The following is a 21723-nucleotide window of genomic DNA, read 5'->3' on the forward strand; positions in this document are numbered from 1 at the left end:
AGACTTTTGTCACATGATCCTTTCTTCAGCAGAAGTTTCATGTAGTCACCAGTGCAGAAGAGAGCAAAGAAAAGCAATCTGCTGGAGGTGGGGAGAATCAAAGAGATCTTACAATCCTTAATTACCAATAAGCTCTTACTATGCCCAGAGACATCTGAAGACCACTGAGTACAACCCTACCTCTGTCCCAGTCCCCCATGCTGATTTTTTCACTCCCTGCGACGCTGAATCTCTTTCTCCTCTTCTCCTAGGGCCTTCTGCTGCCCAGCTCCGTGGGGGCCAGCACACAGTGCCCACAGGCCCCTCTTCTTCCTTCCACTGGGCCACTGCCCTTAATCCTTCATGCTCTCCCTATACAACCTAATGTCAAGCTCTCTTATCCTCCCAGGCAGCTGTCTTGGGATATGGGTCAGTTTATCCTTGACCATGGGCCAATTCCTTTCTGTCTTGTTAGCAGGCATACTTCCGCCTAGCCTTCAAATCATAAAGCATGCATACTTCCCTCCTCTGCTCCAGCCGCCCTTGACCCACTCCTAAGCCTCAGCTGCAGCACTTCTCCCAACAGCTGCATCATCTGCTCAGGGTCTCCCCACCATCCTGTGCCAACTCAACTACAACATTTATACCTTTTGGATTCTGACAACCAGTGGGTAGACATACATTTGATCAATAACTTGTATGAAAGAATGAAAAAGCAGCAGACAGCTCCCAAGTACCTAGCACATGATATGTATTTAATTCAGGATTCATGTGTTCATTTCACAACTGTTCTCAGTGTGAGGCACTGTGTAAAATGCCAAGGGTACAGCAATGAAAGAACAAATATGGTCTCTTGCCTCACGGACTTTAAAGACAAGCAGGGAAGAAAGATACTAAACAAATAACCACAGGAAGAGACACACAATTAAAATACAGCACATGCTATAAAGTTCACAGTTTAGATGTGCAGATAACAAGGCCACAAGTCTGCTGCTTCCCGGAAGGCTTCCTAGAGGAAGAGGCTTTTAAGGTGAGACTTAAAGAAAAAGAACTATGAGCCAGGAAAGAGGTTAAAAGGCCAAGTTCAAAAAACAACAAGTGCAAAGGCCCTGAGGTAGGACGGGGCTCCTCATGCTCAAGAAGCAACAGAAAGCCACTAGGTCCAGAGCCGAATAATCTAAATAGAAAGGGAAGATGAGGGAGAAAGACCAGCTGAGAGCAGGCCTGCAGGACTCTGAGGCCTGTGGAGGATCAAGATTGTATCCCACCTACACTAGGAAGCCATCAAAGGGTTTTGAACAGGGGCATGACCGGTTCCCATTTACATATTTAAAAGCTCCATCTGGCTTCCTTGTGGGGAATGAGTGAAGTGGAGCAAACAAAAGTGGACAAAGGATACCAAATATATTTGGTGGGGGAGGCAGGGTCTTATATAGTACAGTCACCACAGAGAATGGTCAGGTGGGCATGCACAAGGGCCGTCTAAAGGGATAAGTGAAAGCTGACCTCTCAGCTGAGTTAGTGCCTCCATGCAGAGCTGTGTCTGCCCAGGGGCTGCATTTTACTAATCTCCTCCTTGCAGAAGTGTTTTTTGCTAATTCCCACAAAGGCTCTGCAGGGCCCTGGCCTTGTAAACCATGATTAGGAGTCTGGGTTTGATTCCAAACACCAGAAGGGCCTGCCAACTTCCCACCCTGCCCCTAGCCAGCCTAGGGTGTTGAGGTCCAATGCAGAGCTCCATCCTCAGAAGCCACCCCCTAGCCCTAGACTGCCTACCACTCGAAAATCAGCACTAGCCAATGAAAGCTGCTTGGGTTGTGGGAGTAAAGGTGTCTGGCTGGGGCCAGTGACATTTTATCTGCTGTGGCCTGGGAGGCCACCCAGGACTATGGGCGCTGGGGGATCCCATTTCAAAGCCCTGACCCTGAGCTGACCATCAGGTGCTGGCAGTTCAGCCAACTGCCCAGCTGGGAGCCATCAACGAAGGGAGAGCCAAGTTGCTTGATCATCCAGCCCAGCCAGCAATGAAAGCAGGCAGCAGGGGGAGGGAATGAACAGGGAGCTTTGGGCCTGCAGAGGTTAGATCACAGCAGAACTGCAATCATGTTGCAGTCAAGTTGATTTGACTCCTGGTGATCCTACGAGTTAAAGAGTACAACTCCTTCATAGGGTTTCCTTGACCATAATCTATATGGAAGCAGACTGCCAGGCCTTGTTTCTGCAGCACTGTTGGGTGAGTTTGAACCATTAACCTCTTGAACAATAGCCCCCAATAAACCATGTGCATTGTCAGGGGCTGGTCTCATCCCACCAGACTGAATAACTCTCCAGTTTGTCAGTACTGAAGAGTCACTCTGGGGACACTATGTCAATGTCCTACCCAATTCAATCAACAACCATTACCATTTGATTCTGCGCCAGGCTCTCTGCCTAGAACTGGGGCTACATATGAGTAAAACTTCCTCCCATCCTTAAGGATCCTGCAGGGGTAGCTACTGGTTAGAATCACAAGGCAAAGTGTGCCAGCTGCTGCACTTACTAACTGTGAAGACGACAAAACATGCTGCCATTATTGAGTAGTCCCGGGGTCATGCACTGTGCTTGGTGCCTCCCATCCACAGTTTCATGCATAACGTGGCCCACTCCACACATAGGGCTGAGCGCCATGTGCAAGGTCACACTACTTATGAGGCGCAGAAGCATTTGAACCAGGGTCTGGACTTTCAGGACTGTGTTCTCTAACTACGCTGGTTATGCAGCTGCCAAGGAAAACTGGAAAATGAGAGTCACCAGAATCCCATGGTGAACCTCCCGGTTTGGCAAGTTCTGCAGAAAAAAAACACCCCAGATAATTCTGTATGGTCACCAGGGGGCGCCCATCTGAGCAGAAAACCACAGGCGCACTAACCAAGCAGCTGTGTTTATGTGAAGACAGAAAAAGCACAATGACCTGGAATTGCCAGGCTCAAGAGAGCTCTCATGGCCCAGTCTACGGTGAGTGGCACTGCTAATTCAAAGGCTATGTATCTCTGGAAGTTCAAATCCACCACCAGCTCCAAGGTACAAAGTTGAGCAATCTCCTCTAATCAGAACTGACAGCCTCGGAAATTCAACAGGGTCACTGGGAGAGGGAGCTGTCTCAACAGCACTGTGTGAGTTGAGGCTCTTAGTTCCCCTTCTATAGGCAAGCAACTGGGGCTAGATTGTGTCTCTGTCCCATCAACTGTGTCTAAGAGCCTAACCTGCTGCTTGGACCCGAGAGATGACAGAAATCCTTATGCTGGATATGACTTCTGAGGTGATATATACTGAGACAAGTGTGTTTAAGACTCCAGGACTCACTGAATAGCGATGAAGGCTGTCTGGGTTCAAATCCTGGATTTGTACTCAGGACATGTGACTGGGTGCACGTTTCTTAACCTCTGTCTCTACTTCCTTCTCTCTTCAGTCAGGATCACCCAACTGCCTTGGAGGATGCTATGGGTGTTAAGTAATGCACAGAAGACAGGGTGTGACGCTGAATGAGCACTCAGCATTGTCATCTGTGCCAACCTTTCTCAGGTCTGGGGCAGGAAAAGGTACAGAGTTCAGCAGAAAAGGGAAAACAGGCAATGAAGACATTCTGACGTTATGCTGCTGTAAAGGCATAAATCAGATGAGCATTTCCCCAAGTCTGTGCTGTAAAAAGGGGTGCTCTATGAGTCAGCCAGGTGGCAGACACTTCTGCTGGTGTCTGCTGCAGGACTCTGCAGGACTTCCGGTTTCTTGACCTGCAGATGCTCCCCTCAGTTACAGAGCATCCTGCTGAGCGAGGTCATAAAACACCACATGGGTCACCGTGGGTGAAACCACCTCCTTGGCACTGAGCACAGTCCAAGAACACAGGTGTCTCAGGAAGGCTTGGGGACAAATAAACACCCCTACGTGGACATCAAGAGGTTCTCATTACTCAACAGTTTAGTGCTTGGCTGCTAACCAAAAGATTGGCAATGTGAGAGATGAGACCTAGCAAATGATGGGGCAATGCTGCTCTGTCACGTGGAGTTATCACGGTCAGAACTGACTCACAGCACCTAGCAGTAACAGGTGGACACTAGCCACCCATGCCCTTTGCCCTCCATGCCCTTCCCCTGGTTTTGCTTACTTATCAACACCTGCCACATGTTTATCTGTTCACTGTCTGTGTCCATCCCACTGAAACGTCAGCCCCATCAGTGTAGGGACTTTGTTCACCTTGATCACCATGTGATCCCCATGCCTAGCTCAGGACCTGAAATACAATAAGCACTTAAGAAACAGTCACTGAAGGAAGGAACAAATGCTTTCCTAAGCACACTTTGGGTATCAACTAGCACTTGCTTTTGTCTTGGCAGCCCAGTGTCCTCTGACTCAAGCTCCTCCTCCCAAGGAGAGAGTCTCTTTTCAGCAAGCACCCAGCAGTTGCTCTTGGTCCCCTGCACAGCTCAGGGAAGCTCCTTAGCTCCCACTGGACACTGGACTTTCTTTCTCCCAGTGCAAAATGGTTTGGGCTTGGAAGGCCCATGAACTCCATAACCCACCACAGCTAAGGAGGGGCATGGAATAGGGAATTCAACCAGGTTCAAATTTACTCCTCCACTAAGACACTACAATATAACTCCCAGAGCCTTGATTTGTTTATTTTCAAAACGGGAACACCCTCCTTTCAAAAACCATGCCAGGTTTAGAGTCACTCGGCAGTGCTGATTCTCCCCTCCCCTGAGCCACCTCCAGAACCTCTTTCAGGTCAGTGACTTTGTGCTGGCCCTGTACACAGTAGGCACTACCCCTGCCACACACCCCATCAGAAGCTGTTGTTCCTGTTAGGTGCCAGCAAGCCAGAAGCAATCCATAACTGACTCCTAAAGGGTTTTCAGAGGTTATAAAACATGTGGGAGGAGACTGCCATCTTTCTCCCATGGCAGTTTTGAACTGCTTACTTTCGGGGTGAAAGCCCATCTCCTTCCCACTAAGACACCAGAGCTCCCTAATACAAACTATTACTTATAAAGTTCTTTTAAGGCATCAGGCATTGTGTTCTTCCACTACTTCAGGCATGCTCACTCATGGAGTATGTAAGGCTGGCACCATCATTACACTCACTTTATAGTTGAACAAACTCTTGCAGCCAACTAGCAACTGTAGAGAAGAAATTCTAAATGCTGAGAGGCCCCACTCCCTGCATACCTTGAAGAAGCCAATGATGCCCACACCATAGGCCACACAGTATTTGTCGAGTAGCTCCCGATTCCAGGCATCCAAGTTGACATACTTGAGAATGTTCTCATAGATGATGAGGGCAAATCGGCCTCGGCCCTTGTCGGTGAGTGTGGGCATATCACCTTTGCCTGGTGCAATCTCTGTGCGGTACTTGAAGCGGCTAGACTCCAGGATGGCCACCACCTCCTGTCCCAGCTGTGAGTAGAGGCTCTCCACAAACACCAGCACCAGCGGATCCGTGCGAGAAGGGGTGGCTGCCTGCACAGGCTTGAGAGGCAGCAGGCGACTGGGGGCCATGGGAGGTGGGTCTCCACAGTCAGGCTCAGGGGCATCCGCTGAGGGCTCCAGGCCCCGCTTCCAGCCATACAGGTAGTAGGCTGAGACAAAAACGCTGAACAGGCAGAAGATGAACAGCAGGAAAAGCACAGCCTGCGGGGACACGTGCCGACACAGCCTTCGGAGGCGTGCCAGGGTGGGCATCCTGGCCCAGCAACCTCAGATGCCGGAGGCCCGGCCTGCCCTGGCTACTCCAGGGCCACACAGGAGACACTAAAGTCCACCAATCAACAAATTAACAGAGACTTGGAAAGTAAGGCCCTCAGGGGGCAGGGTATGTGAAGGACTGGGCCCCTGGCCCTTCTTCCCCAGCCAGGGGCGCAGTCCACAGGCTGGTTGCGCTCCTTCCTTCCTCTGCGCCCCTTTATGTCACCATGGCAAACCCCCGCGTGTTCCTGTGCAGAGTGGAAGTGCCCCAGGGCCTCAGGACCTCCTGGAAGGGCTGGGTAGCAGGCTGAAGGACGATGGACTGGCCCAGGGGTGCCTCATGCCGCTTGCTTGATGGGGCCCACGGAGCTGAGGCTGTAAAGAGAACAGAAGAGTAAGAAGGTGCAGGCATAGACTCTCGGGTCGGTTGACCAAGGACTTGGAGGGCCTGACCTCAGAAGGATGAGTTTAAGGACTGTTCCCACCCTGTTAGTGGCATGACTAGGGACATGCTCTTTAATGTCTCCAAGCCTTGGTTTCCCTATCTGTGAAATGAAGGTAACAAAAGTGCTCACGAGCAAGGAGTTGAGGAAATAAATTCAATAACACGAATAACTAACTTGAATAGCACGTAGCATATGGTGTCTACAAATGATGGCACTAATATTATTATTACTAGAATCTACGACTAAGGCAAGAAAAATCCATACACAAGGACCGAGTGAGCCAATAAACATTTATAAGTCTTGTGACTTAGAGGTAGAATTCTATCATAGCCAAACACCACATCTTCATTTGCTCACAGTGCTTTTCCACGAAGCTGTTCCTCTGAATGGGTCCAACAGTCCCAATGGATAGGGGGGAAGACTGAGACTCAGGAGAAGCAGTTGAGACTGGATTTCAAGCCAGTAATGTGCAGCATCAGTGCTCTGGCTGTGCAGAAGTCCTGGCATCTGTCAGGCACCAGTGACCCTGTCTGTAATCAGCCCTGCAGTAAAAGGCTGTGCTTAAAGGTGAACGGATTCTTTCTGGAGAATGACAAAGGAGGATAGAAGGAGAATTGATGCCTTTGAGCTGTGGTGCTGGAGAAGAGTATCGAAGGTACCATGGACTGCTAGGAAAACAAACAGATTTGTCCTAGAAAGGGTTAAACCGGGTGGCTCCTTGGAGGCAAGGATTCTGAGGCTCCATCTAACATACTTTGGACATGTTGTGAGGAGAGACCAGTCCTTAGAGAGGGACATCATGCTTGGGAGGGTGGAGGGACAGCGCAGGAGAGGAAGGCCCTCTATGAGGTGGATTGATTCAGTGACTGGGATAATTGGGATGGGAGTGTCAGAGACAGTGCGATTGGCACAGCACAGAGCGGAGTTTAGGGCTGTTGTACATAGGGTCGCTATGAGTCGCAAGCGACTCGACGGCACATAACAACAACAACAACAATGCAAACATTATCTGTCCTTCATCCTTAGGGCATGCATGTACCTACCAACCTAGTGCAGTGGGTGATCAAACCAAAAGCATCCTCCTCACTGGAGGGCTCTGTTCACCCAAGAGATGAGAACTCTGGATTCCTGAGGGCAGGTCTCTCTGAGCATCTCAATGGAGAGAGTTAAGAAGACCGGTGCACCCATACACTAAGCCAATCTTTCCAGTCCAAACAGCTTCCCACGTCCATGACCCTCTAGTCTCCCTTCAACATGAGTTGATGTCAGAGGGACTGAGGTTTCCTAACACTCCAAGTAGCAACTATCTATCCACCCCAGCTGCAGAAAGCTGGGGGAGCACCAGGGAGGGCCACTCAGAAGAGAAGCTGGGAAATCCTGACTGGCCCAAGACTGAACGTGGGGGCCAGTGTGGGTACACTGGACTAGTGCCCCAACAACAGCGCTTCCAGGAGCACATGACAGCACAGGTAGGTAAAGACTTCCCACAAGAATACAAATCCCAGTGCTGCTCCTAACAGTAACTGTCCAGCAACAATGGATTGCCTTTAGAAATGATGGGTTCCTAGGCAGGCATTTAAACCACACTAAAAAAAGAACCTTTACAGAGACAGAAATATAATTACCGTTTGTATTGTTAAAGTAGGGAGCCCTGGTATTCCACAGAGAGTTGGGCAACCCTCACTGGTGGGTCACTCTACCAGTGGCTCCAAGAAAGAAAGATGAGCAGTCTCCTCCCACTAGATTTACAGCCTTCAAAATCCAATGGAAGGGCAACTATGAGTCACCTCCCACTCTATAGCAATGAGATGAGATCTGACTGTTAAAGTAGAAAATGTTTATAAAATAGCACGTGAGCTTATTTTTATAAAAAAAATACTGAAAACAGATGCAACAATAAAAAATGTTAACAAGAATTGAGTGATTTTCTGTTCTTTTATCTATGTCCCTCACATGTTCTGCATTCACAATTTTTGTAATAGTAAGAAAACAAAGGTTTTCTTATTTTTATGTCCTCAGAAGTAAGAGGCAGGGATGTATCTTTCTCCTAGCTCTGTGTGAACATGCTGTGTGGCATGCCCTCTCTGAGCCTCCTGTCTGTTAAAAAGGGCTCGGGACTCAGGTCAGGTGCTGCCTGGGGCTGACCTATCTCAGATATTCTACAATTCAGTTCCTACTCTGTGCTAACATCCTGGTAACCAGAGGGAGCCAAAGAAACAGGCTGGGTGATGATGCATGGTGACAAGGGCAGCAGTAAGCAAGAAGAAGGGTGTATGGAAGGGCTGAGGGGTCAGTGAACCCTCTGGGTAGGAGTGGAGGAACTGTGAAGCTTGAAGAGGGGAAGGATAAGGAAGCAGCACCTAATACTGCTTGGAGTAAGGCAGAGCACAGAGCTTGGTGGGAACTGCCTGGAGCCAGGAAAGCTGGTTCAACAGCCCTAAGAGGGAATCCACCAATAAGGGCAACCCTCTGACCTACAGCCACATTGGTTTGGGGCTGGGGCAGGAGCACTGTGGGTGGGGAAGCAGGGAGTCCCAAGGTGCCCTGCCTACCACGGATGCCACTGAGACTGGCCCATCCCAGCTATCCAACTCTACAGAAGAGGAGATGAGCCCAGGAAAGTAGTGGTCAGCCACATCCCCTGCAGGCCTGAGCACTGAGGTCTTTCTAACATTAACAGCCTTTTGGCGTGTTAATGAAGCAGCCAGCCAGCAGAGACTCAGGCATCTGGGGGTCATGGACCTCTGTGGGAATCTGGCAGTGTTTTTCAAGAAAATATGCACATATGCTGGGAAATGCAGTAACAACTTCAAGGAGTCCAGGCCCTGCCCCACATGCTCATCAAGCATACCCACAGACCTAAAGCCCAGTGGTTACCATGCATACTGCAGCTTGAACCTTGGTTTAAATCCAAGCTCTACCACTTAGCAGTTGCATAATCTTGGGCAAGTAATTTAACTTCTCCATGGCCTAACTCCCTGATCAGTAAAAGAGGAATATGTTATATACTTTGCATAGCTGTGAAAATTAAATGAGCTGATATGGAACCATACAGAGCACACAGAGGGAACTTAGTTAATGTCACCTGCTTTTGACTGTGTGGATTTCAACAAATTGTGGTTAACCTTGAGAAGAATAGGAATCCCAGAACACTTGATTGTGTTCATGCAAAACCTCTGCTCAGACCAGGAAGCAGTCTTCAGAAAACAATAAGAGAATACTGCATGGTTCAAAATCAGGAAAGGAGTGTGTTAGGGATGCGTCTTGTTTCCATACCTTTTCAGTCTATAAGGAGAACAGATCATTCGGGAAGCTGGACTTTTAGGAGGAGGAGTGTGGCATCAGGATTAGAGGAAGACTCATCAACAACCTACAATATGCAGGTGACACAATCCTGCTTGCTAAAACTAAGGAAGACCTAAAAGCACTTGCTGCAGAAGGTCAAGGACTGTAGTCTTCAGTATGGATTGAAGCTCAACATCAAGAAAGCAAAGATTCTCACCACTGGGCCAATTGGCAGCACCCTGATAGATGGAGAAGAGATTGAGTTGTTAATTTCCGCTTGCTTGGTTCCACAATCAACACTCTTGGCACCAGCAGTCAGGAAACCAAAAGACAAACTGCACAGGGAAAATCTGCTTCAGTGACCTCTCCAGAGTACTGAGAAACAATGCTGTCAGTCTAGATGCTAAGATGTGCCTAACCCAGGCCATGGTCTTCTTAATTACTTGCTATGCATCAGTAAGCTGGACAATGACTAAGGATGACAGAAGAAGAATTGATGCCTTGAGTTGTGTTCAAGAAGTTGAGTTCAAGAAGACTTTTGAACTTACCATGGACTGCCAAGAAAACAGATAGGCCTAGCCTGGAGAGAGTGAAACCAAGTTTCTCCTTGGAGGCTAGGATTTTGAAGCTTCATTTCACATACTCTGGGCACATGGCCAGGAGGAACCAGTCCTTGGAGAAGGACATCATGCTCACAAGGGTAGAGGGACAGCACAGAGGAGGAAGAACCCAGAAGACATGGACTGACACAGTAACTGGGACAACAGGGGTAGCTGTGTCAGAGTCAATGAGACTGGCTTAGGATAGGGCAGGCTTCAGAGCTGCTGTACATAAAGTGGTTATAAGGTGCAGACAACTCAACAGCACTTAACAATAATCAGCTGCCATCAAGTTGATTCTGACAAATGGCGGCCTTATGTGCGTCAGAGCAGAACTGTGCTCCACAAGTTTCTCAGTGGCTAATTTTTCACAAGTAGATCACCAGGCATTTTTCCCCATGGTACTTTTAGGTGAATTTGAACCTCTAACCTTTTGGATAGCAGCTGAGTACTAAACCATTTAGCCACACACGGATTCCAGCATGCAACGGAATGTTGCTGCTTATTTAACATGTCGTTGTTGTTATGTGCCGTCGAGTCACTTGCAACTTATAGCGACCCTATGTATAACAGCCCTAAACCCTGCTCTATCTCTTGCCAACCTTATTGTCTCTGACACAGCTATCCCCATTACCCCAGTGACGGAATCAATCCATCTCATCGAGGGTCTTTCTCTCCTGCGCTGTCCCTCCACCCTCCCAAACATGATGTCCCTCTCCACGGACTGGTACCTCCTTGCAACATGTCCAAAGTATGTAAGATAGCTTCAGCATCCTTGCCTCCAAGGAGCAGCCTGGCTTCACCCTCTCCAGGACGAACTTGTTTGTTCTCCTAGCAGTCCATGGTATATGCAATCCTCTTCTCCAGCACCAAAGCTCAAAGGTATCAATTCTCTTTATAGCATCCCTATCCAGCTCTCCGATTCAACAATCTAATTGTATTCACAATTTAGCTTGCCAAGTACTTCTGAATTCATTTCTCTCACAGAGCATGTTACAACACTAACTGAAAGGTCAATGGTTTGGATCCGCCAGCTACTTCTAGCTCTCTAGAAGCTCTGTAGATGTTGCCACAAAGACCAGTCCTTGAAGAAAGACATCATGCTTGGAAGGGTGGAGGGATAGCACCTGTGAAAATTTACAGTTGTACAAACCAGATGGAGGGTTACTAAGTCAGTCTCAACTAGATGGCAGTGAGTGATAAAGTCTTCTTAAAACCAAATAGCATTTAGTTTAACTAAATAATGTAAAGAATGTCTGCTTAGAGCATTGTGTTCTTTTAATATCTATCTATGTGGGGCTAACTGAATAGATGGGCTGGAAGGCAGTGAGTTTAGTAAATAAGGGCAGAACAGCTCAGAAAAGGAGGATAAAAATGGTGTACAACTTGAAGAATGTAATCAGTGCCACTGCACTGTACATGATGAAACTTGAATTGGTAGATTTTTGCTCTGTATACTCTTAACAAAATAAAATTAATTCTTAACAATAGCAGCACAAATACCTCAGGCCTGAGAGAGGGTAAAGAGAAAAAGGAGGTAGGCCAAGTCCTCTCTGTCCCCAGAGGAGGGCAGTACCCTCAAGAACACAAGGGGGAAGAGTGGCTGCTTTGTAAACAAAGTGCTGACCACCCAGCTTGCTGGCAGGGTGCCCCAGAACTGCAACCAGACCACCATTCCTGCCTGTATACTTGAGCCTCATGGGTCTGGCTCTGGGCAGAGAATTGGTGGGTTTCTAATCCCACCTGGAGACACCATGACTCCACTGCCCTTGACCACTCAAGCTTCCGCACCCTTGGGCCTGCTGGGACCTCTCCAAAACACCAGCCATTTTCCTAACTCCAGCCTCACCACCAGCCAGTCCCACCCAATCTGTGTCCTGCCTCAGGCTTTTGCTAATGAAGTTCCCATTGTCTGGAATGCCTCCCCCTACCCCTAGAGACACTTACTCATCCATCAAGACCCCAGTTTTAATGTCTCCACCTCTCTGAAATCATCTCTAGCTAACCCCCACCTCTCCTATCCCATATCCCTCCCATTCTTCAGGCTCCTCACTCATGCAACTCCATAGTGGGTGGCTGAAAATGAGGACCCTTTGGCCAAAACGGAATGCAGATGTGTGTTCTTTGGCTTGTATAGCCTTTTTATTTTTTTTTAACTTGAGGTTAGTTATCAACATTTTAAAATCAGGACATTACCTAGAAAAGTCAGAACTTCTAAGCCCTCTTTAAAATGGCAATGTTCAGATAGTACTGGGTATCCATCCTCATTGGCCAAAATCAGAGGAGACTCCTGCAGCTGCCCGTCTCAAATGAGTCACTTACTCTCCAGCTCATAGCCGCATCTCTCCACATTCCAATATCCAATCTTATTTCCTCACAGAACTTCCTGTCCAGCGCCTAGTGCATCAAATGTGTTATGTACGAACGTACGTGTACGTATACACACACACACACACACACACACACACTCGTTCCCTCTCTCTCTATTTGAGTGAACATGTCTGTATCCAAGTCTGAAAATCCAAGGGACAGACTATAGCATCCTGACATGGTGCCTGGCACATAGGAGTCAATGACTACCAGCTTCCTTTCTTATCCCTTCCAGGCAGGCCGGGGTGCCTTTTGATGACAAGGATCAAGTACTTATTGAATACTTGAGATAGAATGACTAATTGATATTATTACCAAGTTACAAACAGGAGACTAAGGCCTGAAGGTGAAATGCCTTGTCAAAGTCACGTAAGAAATAGCTAAACCTGTTTCCTTCTTGACTTCAATTCTGCTGTTTCATCCCTCCATGACACCCAGGGATTTCTACAATAAACGTAAATACCATCATCATAAGAACTACTGTCATGTTATTACTGTTATCATACACTGAATGTTTGCCACAGACATGGTTAAGCACTTTTATATACATCTCACTTAATCATAACAACTAATCCTGTCATCCACACAGATGGTTGATAAAAGTAAAATTCAAAGAGGTTAAGCTACTTGCCCAAAATCAGTGGCAAAGCTGAAAACTGAACCTAGACCCAATGACAAGAGCACTCCAAAGACTACAGGGGAGCCTTTGCTAGGATTGGTGGAGGAGTAGGGGGGATGGGGGCATCTCAGCCACTGAGGCTTCAGCCCTCAGTCAGGCTCCCACTGTGCGCTCCACGCCCTCGCCCCAGCAGCTTTCCCTGCCAAGGTGCTGAGGATAATGAATGAGATGCTCTGGTTGCCATGGAAATGCCATGGCAACTCAGCACTTTTGGGAAATACCACAGTAACCATGGTCATTGCTCTCAAGTTAAAAGTCACTCTACACACACCCCCTACACTTGAAAAATGTCCTGGTTCTCCCCAGCCCTCCCTAGGAGAGACAGAAGGGGAAGGGCAAAGATACAAGACAGGCCATCTTAGAGAGCAAGCTATCCTGGGATTGAGGCCAGGAGACGGGCTCAATTTCGCCCTGATGGATAGGTGGGCTCTGACAGTGAGACCTAGAGCTCCCTGTGGACAAGTGGAGAGACTTAACACATGCTTCAAAAGCCCCACCTCACATACTGAGTTTCTACTATGAGCCAGAGCCTCCCTAGCCAAGACATAGGTATTGTTTCATTTCACTCTGTGGTGTTAGCCTAAAAGTTGGCTTTTTTCGCCATTACAGTTAGCCCCCTCTGGTCTCTAGCTACCTTAACTGCAGACTCATGGTCTTACAAATCTTCAAGGTCTTGCAAATCACCAACAGCTGTGGGACTATGATAAGAAAAAGAGAGCTTCCCACACAGGGCAAAAAGACTTGAGGGAGACTGGAGCAAAATCTTGGTGATAGTGAGGGCCTGGTGGTGAAGACACTGTGGTACTGCCATGGAGAAATTGACAGGTGTAAGGCAGAGGAACCATAACTGCCAGAGATAAGGATTTTGCTGTTCTTGCCAGATAATTAAGGAGAAGCTGACTTATAATGAGGCAAACCTTGCTGGATGATTTGGATTTGACTGCTGAAATGAAACCAGAGCCTAAACCAACTGAGGAATTGTGCCTTGGAACTGTTGGGCCTGGACTGGTACTGTAAGACAGTCTCTGCCTCCCCCACTTATTGTCCTCATAAACTCCATTTCGGTACTGTAACTGTGAGTCGACAACAAATAAACAAAGCTCTTGCTCTCTCTTTATCTGCTTTTGGCTCTGGGGTAGTGAAGGGGCTGTGCTATTCTTACTCCCTCTGGCCCTTTCAGAAAGATGCTAAAGGCCTTGTATGCCTATGCCCTGTTTTCTACTACTCAGACACACTCTAACCTTACAGGGGGGCAGTGCAGTGGCCACTAGCAAAGCATCAAGAGCTCAGAGTATAATCAGTCTGCTTGGGTTTGAATCTTACCTCTATTATCTACTATTTTGTGACCTTTAAATATGTCTCTCAAACTCTCCCCAAGAGTCAGTTTCCCCAACAGTAAAATTAAATTCACATTATTTATCTGTTAAGGCTGCTAAGTTGACACACTCAGGTCAATAACTGGAACAGAATCATTACACACTTAACATGTAGAAGCTAAGGCTGGGGAAGGAACTAATCCAGTCACATGCCAAATCAACAGTATCAACAGAAAGAGAGAGGAAAGGAGATAAGGGAGAAGCCAGAGGGGAAGAGCAAGAGAGTAAGTTCCAGAAAGGAGTCACAGGTGTACAATCACGCTGGAGCCAGGAATAAGTTAGTGTGATTCATTCCCTCATCTTGCATTTATTGAGCAGATAAATACTGAGTAGGTGCCCGGGGAGTTCTGGTGGCTGAGTGGTAAGGAATTGCACTGCTAACCCAAAGGCAGTTTGAATTTGCCAGCAGCTTTTTTGGAGAAAGATGGGAAATCTGATTCCATGCCAGTCACAGCCTCTGAAAACCACACTGGAGGGTCAGTTAGCTACAAACTGGTTCCAACTGGATGGTAATGCTTGCCAGTTTTTTTGTTTTATTTTTAAGTACGTGCCAGGCATGGTGCTAGGCACAAAAAAAGTAGTGACCAAGGCCTTCTCAATATGATTCTTAAAGGCCTTTTTGTCCTCTGAGAAACTGGGAGGTTTGTACTCCCACTTTCTGGGAAGATACTGTGCAGGATGAATGAGGAGGGAAGGTCTCCCTGGTTCCCATGCCCACCCAGCCCATATTTAAATCCCTGCCTGTCATTCCTGACAATGTCAATGACCCCTGAAGACCCACTGTCTCCCACCCCTAAGCATACTCAAACAAAAGCATAGACAAACATGGTGTCATTGCAGACATCCAAGTCATATCACGAATCTCGGGAGTTAAGGCAGGGGGTCAGGTACGGGAATAGGTATTGTGCTTGGGCAGAAGCTGGGGTAGGAGGAAGTGGCAGCTACAGGCCCAGGCACTGTTAACTCCACATCCACACCAGGACCACGCCCCACAGCTGACCTAGTCCCTCCCAGTCTGTCACACCCCAGGACAGTCACGCCACCACCCACCACCCAACCACTCCCCACAGCCACCCAGCTCCACCAGTCAGGCTGCCATAGCCTGCCCCACCCACCACAAAGTGCAGCAACAAAAATCTTCCACATTTGCTTCCCAGCTGTGTGAGCCTTCCCAGCGGAATTAGACCCCTGGGAGGCTGAGACCAGAAGCAAATCCCTCCTCTTTTGGAATTCACTGTTTGTCTCATCCCCTATCCAGGCCAGACCTCCACAGTGCTGCTTGGCCAGGAGCCAAACTGCCGCCTGCCACCCCAGAACCCAGCGCTGTCACCCCCAGCAGACTATCTGAAGGCTGACTTGTTGGTGAGTGAGCAGATGGAGACCGAAGCTTAGAGAGAAAAAAAAGATTTACTGGGGTCATACTGGCCTGGCTAGCCTTGTCCCCCACATCATGGTTCACACACCCTCCCCTCATTTTTTACCTATCTAAATTCAAGAGAGCCCTGGTGGCTTTGTGGTAAAAAGGTGCACTGCCAACCCAAAGGCATGAAGTTCAAACCCACCAGTTGCTCCATGGAAGAAAGATAGGTAATATCCTCCCAGGTGATTTTAACTGCCTCTGAAAAACCGCTAAGTGTCAGCTATAAGGGGTTCCAACTTGAAGGTACACAACAACAAACTACTCATCCTCCTCCAATGCCAGCCTCAATATGGGATCGAACTCCCATTCGTGTGAGGGCTTTTAATAGCTGGATGAGTACTCTGGCTCTGCATACACCACTGAATGCCCTGTTCCAGCAACTACAATGCTGGTCTCCCAATTCTAGGGAGAGCTAGTTGCTCTGATGCTGAGCCTTATGCCACTGGAGTCTCAAATGCCATAATGGTTACCCATGGGGGACAGTGTTTGGTGGAGCTCCCAGTTTAAGACAAGCTTGGAAGCAGGAGTGGCTTCCACTTCCTAAACAATATGCCTCTGGAAACTCTATGAACTTTGAGTAATGACGATAGTTAGAGAAAGGCTTCATCAGGTCTTTTGTTTATAGGGTCGCTATGAGTCCTATTTGACTTGAAGGCAATCAACAACAGCAGCAACAGCTCAGTGGTAAGGAGGTGCACTGCCAATCCAAAGACACATGCGGTTTGAGTCCATCAGCTGCTCCACAGGAAAATAGATGGGCAATCTCGTTGCATGCAATTAACTGCCTCTGAAAACTCCCAGAGGGTCAGCTAAGAGTTGGTTCTCAATGGACAGTGCCACACAACAACTTCAAAGCAAACACTTCTCCTCCTTCCAGGCTAATTTCACAACCTGGATTGGCACCCATGGTAGATACTCAAGAGCGTGTGTCCTTCCCCAGAACCTTCCACTTTTCTGAGTCTGTTATGAGGACTCTCCAAGCTAAATGCAGTCATAATTTGAATTTTCACTTATTACCCATTTTATGCCAGTACTTCATTATCACTTAATTCTTACACAGCTCTGTGATCTATTACTGCCCCCCTAAGTTTATGGAAGCCCAGTGAGTGACTGGCTTCTCGAACTAAGGAGTGGCTGATTGGGTTCCTGGCACAGTGTGCCCTGACCCTGGAGATTAGGAGCTTCCTCCAGAGTTTCACTGGCCCTTCTGGGTTGACCTACAACAGCTAACTCAGGACAGGCGCCTCACACATCCCATTTTTTGGTACCCTTTAAATGAGCTTCATTTTGGATCTGCCTCTCCATTTTATGTATTTTACCATCACAAGCAGCTCCTAATGATCCTTCTCGGAAGCAGACCCATAAATCATCCATCAACCAAAAAAAGGACACGAAGAGTAAAGTGCTGGTTCACGCCTCAGTTCTTAACTCGAGAATAAGTTCTGGGTGCCCAGGCAGGGGAAATCTCAGGAACTCAGACTCCACTTGTTGGGAATTTCTTTCTCATTCCAGGAGTCTACATTGAGAGTTTACCTTTGTACCAGCTCTGAAGGGTTTACTGGGCAAACAAATGAGGCAGCATGGGACAGAGGGGGCAACGTGGAGCACAGCCTGGGTCTGGACAAGCTGCACTCCAGCCCCATCGAAGCACCGATGCAGACTAAGTACTGGAAGGCCCATCCCAGGGCAGGCTTATTCATCTACCTACACAGCATCCACAAACAAGGCTCCATCTCTGCTTATCCTCCAGATCTGCCTATGACAGAGTGAAATCAGCCTATTTATCTGAGGCTTAGGATCATAGGTTCTTGAAAGAGACAAAACAACATTTTCTTATAAATACTCTAAACTTTATTAACCGATACCAACAGCCAACACTCACCAAGCTCTTACTCACCAGGGCTTTGCAAAGAGCTTTCCCTATTTATGACTTTCAGTCTTCATGTCAATCCTGAGTGGTGGTTTCACTGCTGTAGGCACTTTACAAAGAACACTGACATTCAGAGAGGGTTAGTAAATAACTCAGGGCCACAAAGCTGTGCAGAGGTGAGCTAGGATCACCCCAAACCAGCTCATCTTGCAGCATCTGCTCACACCCCTACCATTTCTCTGCCCAGGATTCCACTGCAGTCCTGAGCCAGTTCTTCAGCCCAGAACACACTGGAGAGAGGCTTCTTGCAAGTAACCAGCCCCTAGACTGCCCAAGGCTGAAGAATACAGGATCATCCAGCTTCTCTAGCAACATTCATCTCCAAAATCCTGCCTGCCAAAGTGCGGGACAGGACCGGACCCCAGTCAGAGGGTTTGTCCCCTTGTCCGCTACCCCCAAGAGGTTCTTCTATCCTAATCAGGTTAGGTACCATGTAAGAGAGGTAGAGTTCCTCCATCTGGTGGTGCCTCTTCTGGACCCACCATTAAAGAGGTTGACTAAACCAATCTGAATACGTTAGCATTGATTGTTCCACAGTTAATTTTGAAGGACCCAAATTTGTAGCACATTGCAGTTTCAAAATTTAAACTTCTAGACTAAATTTCTGGGCATTCTCAATACATGGATATGGAATGTGCAGAGGGAAAGGAATTAGCATTGTACTTTATTATCACTGTATTGTAAGTGGAAAATGCAATGTCTCAAATAAAGATGTATTTAAAAATGGCACCATTAAAAAAAAAATAAAGAAAGTGGGCTACTTCCACATCTGAGAAGGATGTCTCACCCTAAGAAAGAGGGGACAGAGGCAAGACTGGGGCAGAAGCAGGAGAGTTCAGTTTCAGGGACAATGCAAGGAGAGTGGTATCCGAAATGCTTCAGGGATGTTCTGTGTGCTACGCTTATACCAAATAAATATCTGAAGTAATTTTGTTACTTATTCCCAATGAAGTTATGTGCTGTCAAGTTGAGTACAACCCATAGCAACTCTATGAACAACCGATCTGAACCCTGTCTTATCCTGTACAATCTTCAACATGAGGTAGAAACATTAATAAACTTTTCACTTGCAGAGGAATAGGGAAATACTAGTCATTACAGCCTCTGAACCCTTGCAGGCCACTCCTCAACCCAGACACCCTTATGAGATTCAGAGGAGCAGGCATGTTGAGGGGCTGCTGTCCACCGATGCGGGAGCCAATATCCATGTGAACCTGGAATCCACATCAGCACTCCGCTCTTTCCCAGCGTCTGAGCACTTGGGAAAAGACAGCAGCATTTCCTGAGTTAGGAGGACTTCCCAGCCTATGAGGTACAGAGCCAAGGATACTGATGGGAGGCAGGAAGATGGAGCAAAAGCTCAGAGCTGCTCTCAGAATTTCCACTCACTCTCCATGTACCTCTTGGCAAGTCACTTCCCTTCTGTGAGTTGTGGTGTCCTCATATGACAATGAGGAGTCTGTGCTAGATGGGAAGTTTGTGACCTTCTGAAATGCTCAAGACCATTAGGGAAGTTTGTGACCTTCTAAAATGCTCAAGACTATTAGAGAGATGCAAATAAAAATTACAATGAGATGGTATCTCACCCTGGCAACAAAAGCAAATTTCAATAAGACCACAAAAAACAAATGTTCTGGAAGAATGTAGAGGGACTGGAACTCTCATGCACTGCTGTTGAGAATGCAAAATGATGCAACCACTATGGAAAGCAGTATGGCACTTCCTCCGAAAATTGGAAAATAGAAATATTATTTGATCCAGCAATTCCACTACTAGAAACATAACCAAAGAAATAAGAGTGGTGGCGCAAACTAACATATGCATATGCACACCTGTGTTTATTGTAGCAAAGAATAGGAAACAACCCAACTGTCCATGAATAGAGATTTCTTCATGGCTAAAGAAATGATCGTACATTCACATAATGGAGTGGTAGGCATTACTAAATAGAGTCAGTAATTCATGAAATATTTCACATGGATGAATCTAGAATAAATTAGGCTGAGTGACACAAGCCAGTCACAAAAAGACAGCTTTGGTATAAGACCATTATTATAATAAAATAAGGGAAGGTTTACACACTGAGAGAAGCTTGTGACCTACTAAGGACTACAAAATCCTTTGAGAATCTATGAAGGCAATTGTGAATTCTCTCCCCAGACACAGGCAATGTTTAATATAAATTCTGAAAGATTATAACCTTCTCCTGACAGAAGTCTAGTTAAAAACTAAACAGCACTAAGGGCCCCTTTTGTACACAGGACCTAAACCATGAACATAACATCTAAGTGTTCATTCAGCTTCCCCCACAGCACACAGGTAAATCTTTAACTCAGACTTCTTGGTTGCAGGTAGATCTGAGGACTTGCCTAGCCTTCCCATCTCATTCTTCATCTCTCCCTCCCCCCTCCCCATTCTGTTCTCCACTAGAGACATGCCAGGATCAGCCGTGGGTCCTCTTCCTGGAGTGGTTCCAGGGCTCAGACACCTGAGGAATCTGCTTCTCATCCTGAACGTAGACCCAGCACCAGGCTCGGGCCAGTCCTGCTTCAAGCCTTGCACATATACACCCTATGCACACAGACATTCAGACAGACAGAGGAAGCCTGGACGTAAGGAAGGGGACTAGGGGTAGAGTTAAGAGGGCACAGAGAAGCCAGGTCCAACTAGGGAAGACAGGAGAGAATGACAAGACCCACCAGAGCTCCAGGCAGCAGCGGCTCAGCTTCTCTTCACTCCAGCCTCTGTTCGTTTCCTCTCGGTGGCTCCACGCTCCTCACTTAGCTCGGCTGCGCCTAATCCCAGAGCCAGGACAAATGGCATTAGTGTTGGCCCCGTCCCCTCCCCAGGAGGGAGGGAAACAGGGAGGAAGGGAAGCGAAGGAGGGTACCCAAAGTCACCAACCACATTCCCTCAGGCCTGTAGTCCCCATTCTTACCATCTCTCTCACCAGGAGCCACCAGCTCCTATACCTCCCTAACTTTACAAAAGGGCTGTCCTCCTTGGATGCTGTCCCCACCCTAAAAATCCCTCTGCAGGCCGGGTCCCTGCCTGGAAATACTTCCTTTGGAAAAGGAGAAAGGATGTGGCTGATCCTCAAGCTGACGGGCTTTGCTGTACTTTTTGAGAAAGGTAGTGAGTAGGAGTGAAAGAAACCCTTGCTAGGAACAAGGATAACCAGGTTCTGATCCAGGCTCTTCTGAGCTCCCCATGTCCCTGGATAACATTAAGCAAGGTGCTCCCCTAACTCCAGGTCTCAGTTTTCCTACCTGTCCTGTGAAGGACTGAAAGCTTTTATCAGAACCAGCTGTTGGCCTAGACTGCGAGGTTGAATTTGGCTCCACCCCAATTCCAGCTCAGCTGCCAGACCTCTGCATTGCCCCACCTCCTTCTGGGAAGTTAGGTGACTGACAGGTGTGAAAGGTACTGCAATCTGTGCCAGCGTGTTGAAATCAGGACTCCAAAGAGGCCTGTGAGCCAAGGCCCATAGAAGAGGAGCAATTTTACGACCATCACACAGTAACTGAGAAAGTGCAGGACTCACTTGGTATGGAGTCCTTGATCACCGCAAAAAGGTTGGAGGATTGAGACCACAAAGAGGAGCCTGAGACAATATGCTTAGTGACTATTCTATTACTCCCTGAAGTCTTCTTAAAACCAAACAACAATCGAGCTTAATTAGTAAAAGGAAATGTCTGCCTTGAGTGTTGTACTCTTTTAAGAACTACCTATATGGGATCAAACAAACAACAGCAACTGAAAAGATTTGACAGGAACCTTAGGCAGAGTTTATGTAACTCTGAAAAGGTGAGAACAGTTGCCCAACTCGAAAAATGTAAACAATGTCACTGAACTGCACTTGGAGGAACAGCTGAATGCTGCATGTTTTGCTCTGTATATTCTCAACATAATACTTTA

The 21723-nt window shown here is 47.4% G+C and overlaps 1 protein-coding gene across 2 annotated transcripts in view; it reads right to left on the reverse strand.

Annotated features, from left to right (window-relative positions):
- Nucleotides 1-20540, reverse strand: part of NDST1 (N-deacetylase/N-sulfotransferase (heparan glucosaminyl) 1) — a 39348-nt gene extending 18808 nt beyond the window's left edge. Inside the window, exons 1-2 of one of the 2 annotated variants that reach the window (XM_006893690.1) lie at nucleotides 20505-20540; nucleotides 5185-6075 (exon numbers count right to left, since the gene is read on the reverse strand). In XM_006893690.1, the coding sequence (XP_006893752.1) occupies nucleotides 5185-5697 (513 nt within the window). In that variant the 5' untranslated portion in view covers nucleotides 5698-6075; nucleotides 20505-20540. Of the gene's footprint in view, nucleotides 1-5184; nucleotides 6078-20504 lie in introns of those variants that run through there. The other variant, XM_006893691.1, reaches the window with a different exon arrangement.
- Between the last annotated feature and the right edge of the window lie 1183 nt (nucleotides 20541-21723).

This window comes from Elephantulus edwardii, unplaced genomic scaffold (assembly GCF_000299155.1).
Source record: "Elephantulus edwardii isolate Elephantulus edwardi_28Jun2011 unplaced genomic scaffold, EleEdw1.0 scaffold00130, whole genome shotgun sequence".
Taxonomy (NCBI): Eukaryota; Metazoa; Chordata; class Mammalia; order Macroscelidea; family Macroscelididae; genus Elephantulus; species Elephantulus edwardii.